The 16,684-nt window shown below is 41.2% G+C and overlaps 1 protein-coding gene across 1 annotated transcript; it reads right to left on the bottom strand.

Moving 5' to 3' along the window:
• Positions 1-135: 135 nt before the first annotated feature.
• On the bottom strand, positions 136-15,676 carry Fkbp3 (FKBP prolyl isomerase 3). The gene is made up of 7 exons (XM_006986934.4): positions 15,508-15,676; positions 12,236-12,337; positions 11,025-11,132; positions 5,480-5,615; positions 4,494-4,561; positions 1,284-1,381; positions 136-476 (listed from the first exon to the last, which is right to left on the bottom strand). The coding sequence occupies exons 1-7, from the start codon at positions 15,613-15,615 to the stop codon at positions 422-424; spliced, it is 675 nt and encodes a 224-aa protein (XP_006986996.1). The 5' UTR covers positions 15,616-15,676; the 3' UTR covers positions 136-421.
• Positions 15,677-16,684: the final 1,008 nt, after the last annotated feature.

Genomic DNA, 16,684 nt, shown 5'->3' with positions numbered 1-16,684 from the left:
AGTTCTATGCCTTTGACCTTTCACCATGGAATAATATTTTTAAAATGTCCTGGACAAAGATAGCCACCTTGATTATTTGGATGGACTCCCAAGTCCTGCTTAACCTAATCCGAACATTAATACAGCAACACAAAGTCTAATCAAGACAGTCCATGACATTTTTATTGAGCCTTTTAGTTTACAATATGAGGTAAAAGGAAAAGCAGTTCTCTTTAATATTTTACACAGCTATAGTAAAATATCTGAGACTTAAAGGGACTTCCAGGGGGTTACATTTCTCAAAAATTGAGATCAAGTAAACAAGCTTTAACTCCTTGAATTTTCCAGTTGACTCTTCCCTTAAAATAGTAACAAGCTCTATTTAGTCACATTAAGTTTCAAGGCCAAGTTTTTATTGTTGATGTCTTCTGAAGCACTGGTTTCAGTCAATATCTACTAATTCTACTTCAAAAATGAGTTTGGCATTTGGTGGAATTCTGTGGGAAATGGTCAAGGTAAAACTGATGAAAAGTGCCTCTCCCCCAACCACTAACTATAGCATAATACTAGAATTGTGAAATCTGGCTATTAGTAATTTAAGCTCAAAAGAAAGCGTGTTGGTGTGGCAGCACACCCCTAAGCCTCAACATTTGTGTGCTGGAGACAGAAATACTTACAGGGTAGCCCAGAGAGAGTGTCCCAATAAATTTAAGAAGAGATTTTTCTTTGACTCAGAGGCTGGCTTGAGTTTCCTAAAAGTATCCTTAGTGATCAAAAGAAAGCAATCACAAAAGTTGAGTTTCAACAGTATTATTCTTACCTGAATGCCTCACTAATGCTACTGAATTAGCCACTATCTTATGCTTTCACATGAGATGAAGCTGCAGGCAATCTGAAATGAATTTAACTTTTTTAAGACTACAGAGATGACTTCCAACTTTAACCTCAACTTTAACTTCCAACTTTAACCTTTAATATCAAAACTAGTTTTGCCAACAAGAATGGAATCAGCACCTAAAAATTACTTCCCACTTAACTATTGGATTAAAGTCTTAAATGGTCTACAATCATTGCCTTTCTGCTTTTTGTAAATGTTGACAAACCAGTTTGTCATAGAAGTACTGTAATTATTAATAAATGCTTACTAACATTATTTGTCCTGTGGTCTCTGTCATTTTACATGTGGTAACCATTGTTTACGTTCTATTTCTAAGATTTGAATCCTCAGTCACTGGCCCCATCTTAAATCTGTGGGAATTTTGTTTTGGCGTGAGTGCATTTAAATTATAAAGGAAAAAGGATACTTGGCGTCAGGCTGTCCTTTCTTTCCATAGGCCCATTCTGGTTCAATCTCCAGTCGAGCCTTTTCTCCTTTACTCATAGTCAGGAGGGCTTCATCCCACTAAAAGCAAGAACAAAATATACGTGATTACAGAATGTAAATAAACATATTTTTTAATTCTACTGGTGCTGCAGAGATGGCTTAGAAGTTAAGGCATCTTAACACTGGCAGAGTTCCATTCCCAGCACCCACATCAGGCAGCTCCTATCTGCCTCTAACTCCAGCTCCCAAGGAACCCCCTGTTCTGGTCTTCATGGGTACTCACATGCACATAACATACAAAACACAGTAATTTTGTTTGTTTGAGACAGATCCTGGTTTTTCTATGTAGCTGTAGCTTATGCGCCCTTTGTCCACCAGGCTGGTCTTGAATTCATACAGTACCACTTGCCTCTGCCTCTCAAATGCTAGGATTCAAGTGTGTGCCACCATGACTTAACTGTAAAAATAACCTTTAAAAAATTCTATTATTGCGTCTGGGTGGTGGTGGCACACACCTTTAATCCCAGCACTCGAGAGACAGAGGCAGGCGGATCTCTGTGAGTTCAAGGCCAGCCTGGTCTATTGAGTGTGTTCCAGGACAGCCAGGGCTACACAGAGAAACCAAAACCAAAAAAAAAAAAAAAAACAGCCGGGCGGTGGTGGCGCACGCCTTTAATCCCAGCACTCGGGAGGCAGAGGCAGGCGGATCTCTATGAGTTCGAGGCCAGCCTGGGCTACCAAGTGAGTTCCAGGAAAGGCGCAAAGCTACACAAGAGAAACCCTGTCTCGAAAAACCAAAAAAAAAAAAAAAAAAAAAAAAAATTCTATTATTGCCCTAAGGTGATATGCTTGAATGAATTCCTAAATCTGTCTTCAATTTCCTTAACATGAAGTTTACAAGTTAAAAGCAAAACTCCAGTCAGCCTTTTTTTGTTAGGTTGGAGATCAAACCTTGTACATTTTAGTCAAGTTACATCTTGTACTAAAATCTCTGAGCTGCTGTTTTACATTGTTTTGAGTTCTACATAGAAGTCTTTAAGTCTCATCTTAGATTTACAGAAAGTAGTATGTTGTATTTTTGTAGGTACATTATTAAGTAAACATTTTGCATGTCACAATTTGAGTTTCTGAGAAACAATTTATAAACAAGTACATCTAACAAAACATAATTTGAGGAAATTATCAACTTCTAATTTCTTCAATACACTATTAATAGTTAATCTTACTTAAGGCTAACTTCTTTATTTTTTTTTTTTTTTTTGGTTTTTCGAGACAGGGTTTCTCTGTGTAGCTTTGCGCCTTTCCTGGAGCTCACTTGGTAGCCCAGGCTGGCCTCGAACTCACAGAGATCCGCCTGCCTCTGCCTCCCGAGTGCTGGGATTAAAGGCGTGCGCCACCAACGCCCAAGGCTAACTTCTTAAGGTTTACTTATGAGAAATAAAAGCATGTTGATGTCTCAAAGATTTTTAGAAGAAATCAATTGCTCTTTCTACAAGTACTTCAGTAGAATAGATTTCTTCATTATATGTGCCAAAAAACGTTATGTCTGGGACTGAACTAGGCCCTCTGAATGTGGGTGAAAGTTATGTGGCTAGATCTGTTTGGGGAGCTCCTGGCAGCGGGACCAGGACTTACCTCAAAATGGCTTCTGGAAACACATTCCCTAGGGTGGGACACCTTCCTCAGCCTTGACACCACACCGGAGGGGTGGGGGTGTAGAGGGAGGGTGTGTGTGGAGTGTGTGTGTGTGGGGGGGGCTTGATCCTGCCTCAACTTTGTTGACTTTGTTGATTCCCCAAGGGAGGCCTTACCCTCCCTGAGAGGGAGTGTGGGAGGAGAGAGGGGAGGAGGAACTGGGATTGGTATGTAAAATTAAAAAAAAAAAAAATTTTCTAATAAAAAAGAAAATATTAAATGTGAAAGGCTGTTTTCTGACAGGATTAACTTTCAAAATAAGCTGATACATAGAAACTACTGTATGAGTCCCCATTATATTAAATTATACTCCCTAAAGCTTATAGCTCTGGAGTTTGCCAATATTGTGTATTTGTTCAGATAGGGTCTCTATGTAGCCCTGGCTGAAGCCTCCACAGATCTAGCTACATCTGCTTGGAGTGCTTGGATGAAAGGTGTGAACAAGCATGCCTGGCCCAGGATTCTTACTTTATAATGGGGAAATTGACACCTAGAAAACTTGTAACCAGGTCAGCCAGCAAGGATACTACAAAGTCTTTCTGACTTAGATTATTTTCCTTATATCTCCAACCCTAATTCTTGGATTTTTACACCATGTTTTTTGTATGTTTTGGTGGTTTGAATGATAATGCCCCCATAGGCTCATATACTTGAGTGCTTAGTCCCCATTTGATAAACTGCTTTGAAGGATTGGGAAGGAAGTGTGGATTTACCAGGTGTGGTGCACACCTTTAATCCCAGCGTTTGGGAGCCAGAGGCAGGTGAATCTCTCTGGGTTAGAGGCTAGCCTGGTCTACAAAGTCAGTTCCAGGACTGTCAGAGCTGATAAACAGAGAAACCCTGTTGGTGGGGGAGGTTGGGGGAGGGCGAAGAGTGTGGTTTTGTTCAAGGAGGTGTGTTGCTGCTGGGACATGCCAGGCCCAGTGTCTCTGTGTCTCTGCCTGGTGCCTGCAGTTCTGGATGTAAAGCTCTCAGCTTCTTTTCCAGCACCATGCCTTCATGTTTCCTACCATGACATTAATGGACTAAGTTAGCCTCTGAAACTGTACACAAGCCTCCAATTATAAGAGCTGCCTGGGTCATGGTGTCAATTCACAGCAAAAGAATAATAATGAGCTGGGTGGCGGCGGCTGCTGGCAGGACAGGCACACGCCTTTAATCCCAGCACTTGGGAGGCAGAGCCAGGCGGAGCTCTGTAAGTTTGAGGCCAGCCTGGGCTACCAAGTGAGTTCCAGGAAAGGCGCAAAGCTACACAGGGAAACCCTGTCTCGAAAAACCTAAATAATTAATAATAATAATAATAATAATAATAATAATAATAATAATAATGAAGATATGTTCAGAATCTAACCTAGCTAGGACCCTGTATATACTACTTAAGTGTTCTATCACAAAGCTGCTCCCCATCCATCCCCACAATCCAAACTTTTTAAGAGCCTACACAACAATCCTGTTAGAATACCTAGAGATTCATTTGCCATCTTTATTTACTTACTCCTCTGATAACCTTGCCTACTCCAACCTTGAAGCTTAAAGGCTTGGCATTTTTCTTCTTCTTTGAACCTGCAAAACAGATTTACCTTTTAATCACATACTATAGTTTTAATTACCTTCTAAACTGTATTATTAAAGTATTTAAAAACTGCCCAACAAAGTTATAAAAGAAACCTTAAAACATGTTTGAAGTATGTGATTGACTGTTGTACCACATACATACATAGCTACCTATAACTGCATATAGCCTCAAGATGAACACAACCTGAAAGCAGAGGATCTGGACCACTAAATAACAAGCTATATTGACTTCTTTGAGTCAGAATCTCACTGTATAGCTGCCCTAGAACTCACTACTTAGACCCTGAACTTACAGTGAATTTCCTGCCTTTTGTCTCCAGAGTGCTGGGATTATTTTTATTTTCTGTTTTTACAAAAGCATTCTGGGACACTGCTAGGTTAGAATATTGCTTTTCCTACTAACCTGATACTGAGGCTTGGTCCCCCATGTCGCAGTGTTGCAAGTTTAAGGGAACCTTAAGAGGTCACTAGATGCATAAAGGGAATGAATACTGTTTTAAATAGGAACAAGTTCCTCACTCCTGTGGTGCTTAGTTGTTAAATGCAGAACAGACTATTAGCAAAGCAAGCGGAGCACTGACCTCCCTCAATCATGGACAGTTTCTTAGGACAGACAGCACTTGACACCGGGAGCGGAGCAGATGCCACTTCCACTGTGTTCTCGGAGTGCCACAACTAACAGCCACGCTAAACCTCTTTAGTAAGTCTCAAGAGTTTGAAAACAGACATAAAGCTTTCAAGTTCCACATCCTTTGCTTCCCAAATGATCAAGATTAGCCAGCCAACAACCCATGAATGGTAGACCACCACCAAGAAAATCTTGGTACAAAAGATATCAGGGAAAATAGCAAAGAAAAAAGAATGACCTTTTGCTTATCTATCTAGTGCACAAACGATAAGACTTACTTGTTTGAATATTAGTGTCAAAAACAGTTCCATCTGGGAGTGTCCCTGTATACCAGCAGTGAACAACGTCTCCCTTTTTAGGAAAGTTGGTTTTATCTCCCTTTTTTAGAACAGATTTTGTGTATTTCGGTGGACCCTAAAAATAAAACACGTATTTATGTCCTTTTAAAAAGATGACAGAATACTTATAAATAATGGTTACGAAAGTTAGGTCAGAGTAACAAACTACTTGTAGCCAACATGAGTTAAGAAAACAACCCAACGATGAGAATATTATTCACATACGAGGCCATAATTTAATGTCAAATAACTTATAGTATCTCGGGAAACTAAAATTCTCATGGCATGACTTTGTTAATCATTCAATACCATAAATTCTCAAAGTTAGAAAAATAATACTAAATTCCTAAGGTACTATGACATTCCCTACCCCATGCCAATTACTAGATTTTTTTTTTTGATCATATGCAATGAAAATGAATACAGTGACATTGCCTCCATCCACGGCCCTCAAGAATCTTAGAAGGAACCAGGAATGGTGGCATACAACTTTAATCCCAGCACTCAAAGAGGCAGATCTGTGAATTCAAGGCCAGCCTAGTCTATGTATCAAGTTCCAGGCCAGTCAGATTTGCAAGCTGAGATCCTGTCAACAACAACAAATTTTGGAGGGAAAAAATACTCATGCAAATAAATGGTTCCTGTATTCAGAAATGGATCTGCATTATCCAAATTAATTTTTGGATTATAAATCTAAAAAAAAAAATCTTTTAAAACAAGTAGCAAAGCTAGTTATCAAGGATTTAAAATCTATTTGGTTCCTGGGTTTGGAAATGAGAAAAAAAGTGTTATTATTCTTTCTTCCTTACCTAGTTGCAATTGGTCAAGTCATGTATTCAATTGTCTGACTCCCTTAACTTTAGATTCCTGAACTTTTCAGAACTTATTTAGTCTCTCTGCTAATAGTCTCTCCCTTGGATAAAGGTTTTATCCTTTTCTGGGCTAGGTCTGAATCTTGACCTGTGAAGACTAGAGGAGCAATAATAGTTTCCAATAGCTCAAGGGCCTTATTCTAGGCCAGTGGTTTACAACCTGTGGGTCATGACCCCTTTGGGGTCATATACCAGATATCCTACATATCAGATATTTACATTAATATTCATAACAGTACCAAAATTAGTTATGAAGTAGCAAGGAAATTTTATGGTTGTGGGTTACCACAACATGAGGAACTGCATGAAAGGGGTCACAACATTAGGAAGAGCCACTGCTCTAGGGTTACCCTTCTGAGAAATTCAACACTTCCTGTTATAGAGTATTATCTTAAGGTGTGTTACTTTTGTTTATGTTGCATTCCTTTAACTCTGTGAAGCTGTGTTACTGTGCCTGTCTAAAACACCTGATGGCCTAATAAAGAATTAAATGGCCAATAGCAAGGCAGGAGAAAGGATAGGCGAGGGGTTGGCAGGCAGAGAGAATTTATAGAAGGAGAAATCAGAGAGGAAAGAAATCAGTAGCCAGAGAAGGAGGAGGACATCAGGGGCCACCCACCCAGCTACACAGCACGCCATGGAGTAAAAGTAAGATTTACAGAAGTAAGAGAACAGGAAAAGCCTAGAGGCAAAAGGTAGACGGGATAATTTAAGGAAGCATTCCTCTCTGCAATGCTTCCTGCATGAACGAACACCTGACACTATGTTTCCATTTTTTATTTAAAGTTTTTCAGTGTGTATATATACATGTGGGTCAGAGTTGATTCTCTTAGCCCCCACCCACCTTTTTTTTTTTAAGGTTTAGTTTTATTTGTGTGTATGTGAGTGCATGCCATATATTTGTGGGTAATTGTGAAGGCCAGTAGAGTCTGGTCCCTGGAGTTGGAGTAACAGGTAGTTATGAAATGCCCACATGGGTGCTGGGAACTGAATTCAGGTCTTCTGGAAAAGCAGAAAATGTTTTTAACCTGAGTCATCTCTCCAAGACTCATCTCCTTCCACTTGTATGTGAAGTCTGGGGGACAAAATCTGGATGCCAGGCTTCCCCTTACACACCTGTACCGGCTCAGCCATTTCACCAGCACTACAGTGCAGTTCATAACAACAGTATACCTTATACAAGGAATTCTGCTTCCTCAGGAACTCAGTATTGTCTGGAGATACTTTAGTTTAATGACGCAAAGATGTGTTGCATTCTTTTATGTTGCATTTGTTTAACTCTGTCAAACTTGTTACTTTACCTGTCTAAAACACCTGATTGGTCTAATAAAGAGTTAACAGCCAATAACAAATCAGGAAAAAGGATAGGCAGGGCTGGTAGGTAGAGCCAATAAATAGGAGGAGATATCTGGGAGGAAAGATCCAGGAGCAGGATAAGGAGGACTCCAGGGGCCAGCCACCCAGCTGCACAGCAAGACAAGGAGTAAGAGTAAAGAAAGGTATACAGAAATAGAGAAAGACTAAGAAAAGCTGGCTAGAAATAAGCCAAGCTAAGCCAGGCATTCATAAATAAGAATAAGCCTCCATGTGATTTATCTGGGAGTTGGGTGGCAGCCCCCAATACAGCTAAGACCAAAAGAAGAAAGACCCAAAAGAGTAAAAACAACCAGCCACACCTGGGGAAAAGGGTTCATTTTGGCCTTCATATCTCAAATCACAGTGCATAACTAAGGGGAGTCAGGAAGGCCCTGACAGAGGAAAGGTTACTGGCTTGCTCAGATTGTGTTCTTTTGCTTGTTTGTTTGTTTTTCCGGACAGGGTTTCTCTGTGTCGCCCTGGCTGGCCTCAAACTCACAGAGATCTGCCTGGCTCTGTCTCCTGAGTGCTGGGATTAAAGGCGCGCGCCACCACCACCCAGCCTTCAGCTTGTGTTCTTACATAACCTTAGGCCACATGCCCACATCAATCAAGAGAATGCCCCCACAGACATGCCCACAGGCCAATCCGATGGCAGCACATCTTCAATGGTGGTTCCCTTTTCCCATGTGACTGGTTTTGTCGTGTTGACAGAACACTAACAGCACAGATATCTACTACACATTCTACAGCCCAAAATAGCATCCATCAACAAAGAAATAATAAATTGAGCCCCAGAGCTCCCGTTATTTGCCAACAAACACAAAAAACCAAATAAGCAAAAAAGTCTAATTTGGGCACGGTAGCCTATCCAAATCCCAGTACTTGGGAGACGAGGAAGAAGGATCATCATGCATTTGAGGGTTGCCTGGGTTGCAAGAAACTCCAGGGATTCTGTCCCTGCTTCCCTTCTCCTTGGAGTGCTAGAATTACAGGCAATCTACTACTCTATCTGGCTCGCTTAAAATGGGTTTTCAGGATTCAAGGATCCTTTCTCCTGTAATGCAAATATTTTTACCAACTGAGCCACTGCACCTGCCCATCATTTTCTTTCTTTTTTTTTTTTTGGTTTTTTTTTCGAGACAGGGTTTCTCTGTGTAGCTTTGCGCCTTTCCTGGGACTCACTTGGTAGCCCAGGCTGGCCTCGAACTCACAGAGATCCGCCTGGCTCTGCCTCCCAGTGCTGGGATTAAAGGCGTGCGCCACCACCGCCCGGCCCCATCATTTTCTTAAGAGAATGTATCCTATCTGCTACATGAGTACCCATGAGAGCAATGAATTGCACTCTGATTTTTAGAAGACTGTCTTGTGACTTTTGCCTCAAATTAGCCAAACTAACATGAATTCAGACCAGGCCTAGTGAACAATTTCTGCTTGTTTCTTCACCATTTTTCCTCTGTAGTTCCAAAGTACAAGCATAGACAATAACAACAGGGATGAGCACAGTATCACTGAGGGGATCCAGGAAGAGAGAGAATGTGTAATTGACTTCAGTGTTACCAATTTAATAAAATAAATAAGATCCTTAGTTCTAAGGACACAGGAAAAGTAAAAGGAGAGGTAAGTATTCACGGGACTTCTAATGAATAATAGTCAAACCTACAGGTCTTTACAAAAATCACCCTTTAAAATTCTCTGCATTAGCTGTGCAGTGGTGGAGCATGCCTTGAATCCCAGCACTCAGAATACAGAGGCAGGGGGATATCTGTGAGTTCAAGGCCAGCCTGGTCTACAAAATGAGTTCTAGAACAGGCTCTAAAACTATAGAGAAACCCTGTCTAGAAAAAAAAAAAGAAAAAAATTTTTAATGCATTGTTTCTAGCTCCTAAGAAACTGTGTTTTACTACAATTCTTTTTCTTAACTTACTTTTTTTTTTTTTGGTTTTTCAAGACAGGGTTTCTCCATGTAGTTTTGGTGCCAGTCTGGATCTTGCTCTATAGACCAGGTTGGTCTCGAACTCAGAGATCCACCTGGCTCTGCCTCCCGAGTGCTGGGATTAAAGGTGTGTGCCACCGCTGCCTGGCTGTTTATCTTTTTGGATACAGGGTTGTACTACACAGCCCTCACTGGCTTGGTACTCAACTACATAGACCAGGTTGGCCTGGAAGTCACAGAGACCTGCCTTCCTCTGCCTCCTGAGGGTTAGGATTAAAGGTATGCACCATTACCACCACCCCCTTTCCTAACTCTTTAACAGCGTATAAGCTTATCTTATAACATGTCTAATTTTCATGAGGATAAGCTATGCTTTTGAAACCCTATAGTAATCATAGATTTATTTACTTTTGTAGCCACTTAATATTTACTCAATAGATAAAACAGTCATCAGACATAATAAAACTTGAAATTCATCTGTGTATACATACCCACAAACATTAATTTGTGCTTTCTGAAAAAGATTATGCAAAATTAACTGGCTTTAATAACTATTTGACTTCACTATACCTTAACTTTCAGTCTGTGAACACATACCCAAGCCATAAAACTAAATGTAGATTATTATCATTGATACTGACTACTTGCAATGAATAAGCTTAAACCTGGGCCTACAATTCCTGTACTTAGGTGGGTGAGGCAGGGGAAAAAAAAATTCAAGAGTTTGAAGCCAACCTAGACTAAAAGCAAAACCCTATATCCAAGAAAATAAACAAACCCCCAAATGATTTATAGGATTCTTCAAAGTTTATGTAAGAATGAAAAACCTGGGCTGGGAAAATGAGGCTTGAGCTGTTTCCAAAGCCAGGCATATCATGTTCATTAGAAAAAGCTAAAAATAACTTAAAAGGAAGTTTCTTTAATTCAACCCAACTTGGCTACAGAATCAGGTTCTTAAAATAGTTCAGAAAGCCTGGGAGCTCTGGCCAGAAGCTACTAGCTCATGGGTTTATTTCTATACCGAGGATAGGGAGTTAGTGCACTCCAAATCACAGCTTCCCTCTGAAAAAGTAGCTGTACTCAACCACACCCAGTTTATTTAGAGATATAAAGCAAATGTTAGCTGGGGGTGGGGGTGGGGGGCAATCCCTGCTAGTCGGGTGATGGAGGCCAGCCTGCACAACTTAGTGAAGCCCTTCTCAAAATTAAAACAAGTACTTGGAATTAATTTAGTGGTAGAGCACATCACACATATGCATGAGGTCCTAGGTTCACTCCCTAGTATAAAAGAAGAAAAAAGTAAAAACTATCAGATACAAACCTCATCAAGAGCCTCTTCAGACTTGGTTTCTTTGGGTTTATCGTCATTAAGCTTCACATTTTTCACTTGCTCGGACACTTTACTTACAGATTCAGTACCCTTGAAACGCTGTAAAAAATATTCTAACGTGAGTACTGAGGACAGGCCAGCAACTAGGAAGAGTATCTAGATTCAACCCTTCCAATAAATGAGCACCTGTACAATAAAGACACATTTATGTATTAATAACTCAACAAAAGCAAATCACCCACGGGAACCATCTAAAAACAAAGATATTACCGATTTAAATATATAACGTCAATAAATTATGACCTCAAACCATTTCATGATATAAATTCTAAACAAGCACCATGACCTTCAGACAAGGAAGTCAGGCCGGGTGGCAGTGGTACACGCCTTTAATCCCAGCACTCTAGAGGCGGATCTCTTTGAGTTCGAGGCCAGCCTGGTCTACAGAGTGAGATCCAGGACATGCACCAAAACTACACAGAGAAACCCTGTCTCGAAAAACAAAACAAACAGACAAGGAAGTCAGACGCATACTACTCAAAGCTTCTTCAATAAAAGTCCTTTTTTGTAGATGATAATCACTTTGTAGTAAACAAACATTAAAGAATTTCTTTAAATCTGTTTTTTATCATCTAAACTAGTCTAAGTTCTTCCATGACATAGAACTCACTGTTTCCACATAACATGTTATAACAGTGTAGAGAATGTCAACTGGCTTACCAGATTTATGACCTAAGAATTTGTGTATTGATTTATACCACTAGGAGTGTTTTTTGTTTTTTTTAAACCTGGTTCCTTTAAAAATAACCCCAAATACTCAACCATGTTGTAAACTAGCCTTGCTTGATATGACAGGAAGTCCAATTATGGATCACACTTAAGAAAAACTGCTGGTGGAAAAACCCCAACTTATTCTTCAAAAAAAGTGTATTTAAAATTTGTATGTGGAGCCGGGAGGTGGTGGCGCACGCCTTTAATCCCAGCACTCGGGAGGCAGAGCCAGGCGGATCTCTGTGAGTTCGAGGCCAGCCTGGACTACCAAGTGAGTCCCAGGAAAGGTGCAAAGCTACACAGAGAAACCCTGTCTCAAAAAAACAAAAAAAAAAAAAAAAAACAAAAAAAAACAACAACAACAAAAAAAAATTTGTATGTGGAAATAAAATTTTTAACTGAAGTTCTTCTAATAGGACGTTATAACTTACCTTAGTTTCAAAAAGATGGTTATAGGCTGTAACCAAGTGATCCTTATTAGCAGTCTTAGCTACATTTTTAATGTTTCCCAATAGTTTATGCTCTGCAAGAAACTAAAAGAAAAAAAAGCTCATTAGTTAAAACAATTTCCCTCGAGTAGGAAGGCTCTAAAATTAGAAAATGGAGCCTGGAGTTGAGGATGTAGCTCATCGGGTAGAGTGCTTGCCTTGTATGCACAAAACCCTGGGATCCATTCCACACACCACATAAGCTGGGTTTGGAGACACACACCGGAAATCCCAGCATTGAGAAGTATGAAAGCCACGGCCAGTTACATAATGAATTCAAGACTAGGCTGAGATACATTGAGACCCTGTCTCAGAAGAACACAAAGAAAGAAATGGAGCCTGGTGTGATGGAACTGTAGTGAGGCAGGAGGATCCCTTGAGCTCAGGAATTCAAGACTAGTCTGTACAAATAATAAAACCCTGTCTCAAAACCAAGAAACTTAGAAACAATCTTTTGGTGCTAGCTACTATGTTTCAATAGTAACAATGAAGAAATAAATACTGCCATTTTTATATCCCATTCTGAAAAGGCATATTTTGAAATACCAGGAATTAAAGAGTTAGAACTATAGTATGTATGGGAGACAGAGATTCATTTTAACCTTTCTCCCATTACAGAACACACAGAAAAGATTATCTAGACATTAAGCATACTATAAGCAGCTGCCCTGGTAAAATGCTACTTGGCATGCCTCTAGAAGTCTACAAGTTGTCCTGACTTCTAGTGTCATGGCATTCAAGCCCACACACATTAAGCCAAGAAGTAAATGTAAAATAACAAAGCACGTGTGAGGCTAAGCCAGAATGGAGAGTTCTAGACCATCTTATGCTACTACACAGTAAGACTATCTCAAGAAACAACAAAAAAGCAATAATAATAATAATAAAATCAATTCAAAGTATGTTTATCTTAAAATCAGGTGAGAGTTAGAAATCTTGTGTTAAAAATTGAAAAAAAAAATTCTTGTGTTTGTCAGTTTGGACACACAAAAAGCATGCACGGTATGCTCAAGTCCTCACTTTCCACCTTGTTTGAGACAGGGTCTCTCTTACTGGCTAGGGGGCCTAAGAGCTCCCAAGGATTCTCTAGTCTCCACTTCCCATGCAGCCCTGTGATTGTGTACTACCACCTCCTGTAACTGCAGACCGTCTGGGCATCCTAACTCACAGCACCATACTTGTGTGCCAACACTTTACCCACTGAGCCATTTCTACAGCCCTTTATTGTCATCTGCTTCCTCCGCTGTATTTGGAAGCTGCTGGCCTCCAAGTTTTCTTAAAGCTGTTTTAGCACCTAAGAGTTTTTCTTTTGTTAACTACCTTTATCACTATTGCATTTTTCCCTCTTTGCTGTCTCCCCACCCCTTTTTTGAGATGGGGTCTCAATATGTAACCCTGGTCAGCCTAGAATTTACGATGTAGTTCAGGCTGACCTGGAATCCAGAGATCTACCTACTTATCCCTCTGGGATTAAAGGTATGCACCACCACCTGTGCTACAAATGGGTGGCTAAGATGGAGAAAAGGTTGAAAATTGCATTAAAAAGAAATTTTTCAATGATAAAAGACTGGTGAAACGATATAAAAGTTGGTTATATAGAAGTAATCAGTTACTTCAGCACTCTTGTGATTTCTTTGAAAGAGCCCAGGAAAATATCTAAAATACAACTATCTAGTATTTTATGATTAACAGAAATAATGACCATCAACTAATTAAGGTAAGAGAATGATCACTGGGGACCATGCATTATTTTTACAAAATATTATGATGTTCCAAATCTCTTGAAATTGTCCAAATCAGGTCATTTTAACCTAGGAGTATAAAAGAAGAAAAAAAAAATAACCAATAAAATCTACATTGGGATAAGCTGTTTAAAGACAGCTTATAGTAGTACCGTTTCGAAGTATTAAATGTCTAACTCTACTTCTGTTGAAAAGCAGAATGGCTCAAGAAAAAATAATCCCATTAAAATGGCATAAGGGTCTATCTGCATGGTGTCTTTTCCTTTTCACTCTTGTATATTTAAATATGGAGTATAGTTCTTATTCTTACTACATATGTTATATAAATACTGGCTTAACTATGTCCTGATGCCAGAATAATTATGTATATGGGAGGAATTGGAAGTGTAAGAGTTCTGAATCTCTCCATCAAGATCCTGGAAAAACACAGGCCTGAGTATGTGAATGATCACTGCAAAATATGGATTTAAATGGCTGTCGCCAAAAGCATTTTCATACTCTGGAATCACAGAACGCTCGATTATTTAACATTTTAGAATTTGAAAAACTGTAAAAAATCAAATTTCAGGCTGCACCTTCTGATTTCAACAACGTGTACCATCATTCAGCAGTTTAAAGAGACAAGGAACACGACGACATAGTGGCGCATGACTGTTATCCCTAGCGTTCCGGAGGTGAAGGAAAGGGGATCAGGAGTTTGTGGCCAGTCTGGGCTATGTCAGAAGTTGCCCCCAAAAAACATTAAAAGGGGGGAGGTGGTCGCCGGAATTATCATTTCTAAAGGACAAAAAGTCAGGTGTCCGATAAAAACAACCTGTGACTAAAAAAATGGGGGACTAAGATGGAGACCAGGCTGACAACTGCATTAGAAAACTACAATTTTTTCAAATCTGCGTGTTTATAACCATAGGAGAGGCCACAGTACAAAAATTTCACATTTAATTCCCCTAAGTATTAAAGGTAAAGGGATTCTCTAACAAAAAAAAAAAATGTTAAACCGTAATATGAGTTTTTGAAAATCACAGATTACTATAGTTCGGTATTTAGTAAATTGGTAAAACCAGTACGATGCACACACGACGTCCCACATCTTTACACCCCTCCCTCCCATTTCCCAGTGGCCAGCACTCTGCGCCCGGGAATCCTGCATGCGCGGTTCCTCGTCCCCCGCCTCAGACCCCAAGATCTCAGGCTCCCTTCCCTCAGGTCCTCGGCCTCACAGAGCCCAACTGAGATCGAAATCTACGACTGCAGCTCGCTCGCCAGCCCTAAGAAACAAGGCCGATCCCCGCGGGAGCAGGGGCGGCCCAAGGGGCGGGAGGGTGGGAGCCCACGCGGGCCGCTCGGGCCTGGCCAGCACCGGCCACAGGAGGCGAGGGCGGGGGCACCGAGGAATCCGGGATGTAAGGCATCTCCGGGGGGGTGAAGCGGCCCCGGATCGCCCCGGCCCGGCCGCCCAGGTGCCTCTGGTACCGAATCTGAACCGTGATCCTGCAGAAACTTGATAATGTCCTTCTTGGGCAGCTGCTCGCTGCGCAGCTGCTCCACGGTCCATGCACGCTGGGGAACAGCCGCCGCCATCTTCCCCCGCTGCCGCCGCTGCACTGAGCCAGCCCGCCTCAGTCCGGCGGCGCCCCGCCCCCGGGGCGTGGCCTCTCTGCCTTTCTGAGTCAGCCCGCCAGTCCTGCGTGGCCCCGCCCCCGAGGCGTGGCCAGAGCATGCGCCAGGCTCCAGGGGGCGGGGCCTCAGCCTTTCTGAGCCCGCAAGTCTCGGTCCTTTCCTGGCCCCCGGGCCTGCTGCAGGCGCTCAGAGGCGAGGCTGCTGTGATCTAACAGGGAATGGGACGTGGGCTCCAGTGATGTCAAGGCTGGGCTGTGAGGACTCTGTTGAGTAGAATGAAAAAATCTGTGCAGAGCTTTGCCAACTGAATGCGGTGATGTCAAACCTCTTTACTTTGACGCTTTGGGCAGTCATTACCCACACTTTTTAAATTTTTATAGCCTACCATGTCTTTAGAGGTACAGATAGTAAACCGTTTAAAAAAAATAACTGCATTCGGGTTTCCGTCTCATTTTATCTAGTTCTACCCTAATCTCATCTGAATTGGCTTAGACCTTGCCCATCAAAAGTTTATTTACACAAAACTAAATGCAAACCGCCCCCAAATCAAACGACAGATGTTTGTGTACAAATTTAGAAACTTGAATAAAACACCGTGATGAAGCTCCATTTAAAATACCTCTTTCTGGCCGGGTGGTGGTGGCACACGCCTTTAATCCCAGCACTCGGGAGGCAGAGGCAGGCGGATCTCTGTGAGTTCGAGGCCAGCCTGGACTACCAAGTGAGTTCCAGGAAAAGGCACAAAGCTACACAGAGAAACCCTGTCTCGAAAAACCAAAAAAAAAAAAAAAAAAAAAAAAAAAGAAAAGAAAAAAAAACAACCTCTTTCAGACAGTGAGGGTGGCCTACAGCAAGAGCTATGTGATGTGTTTGTGCTTGGCTTCAGTAACTGATGTAACGGGTTTGCACCGGACTTGTACTTGGTAACCCAAGTCTGAAGTAGAACGCTTCCGCTAACAACTGCACAGGGACGCTTACTGCTCTAAGCCTGTAATTATCATGTAACAGTGCAGATACACAGTACATGCCT

The sequence above is a fragment of the Peromyscus maniculatus genome, chromosome 14 (genome assembly GCF_049852395.1).
Source record: "Peromyscus maniculatus bairdii isolate BWxNUB_F1_BW_parent chromosome 14, HU_Pman_BW_mat_3.1, whole genome shotgun sequence".
NCBI classification, from domain to species: domain Eukaryota; kingdom Metazoa; phylum Chordata; class Mammalia; order Rodentia; family Cricetidae; genus Peromyscus; species Peromyscus maniculatus.
The sequence above is the reverse complement of the archived record's forward strand: the minus strand, read 5'-3'. Positions and strand labels throughout refer to the sequence as shown.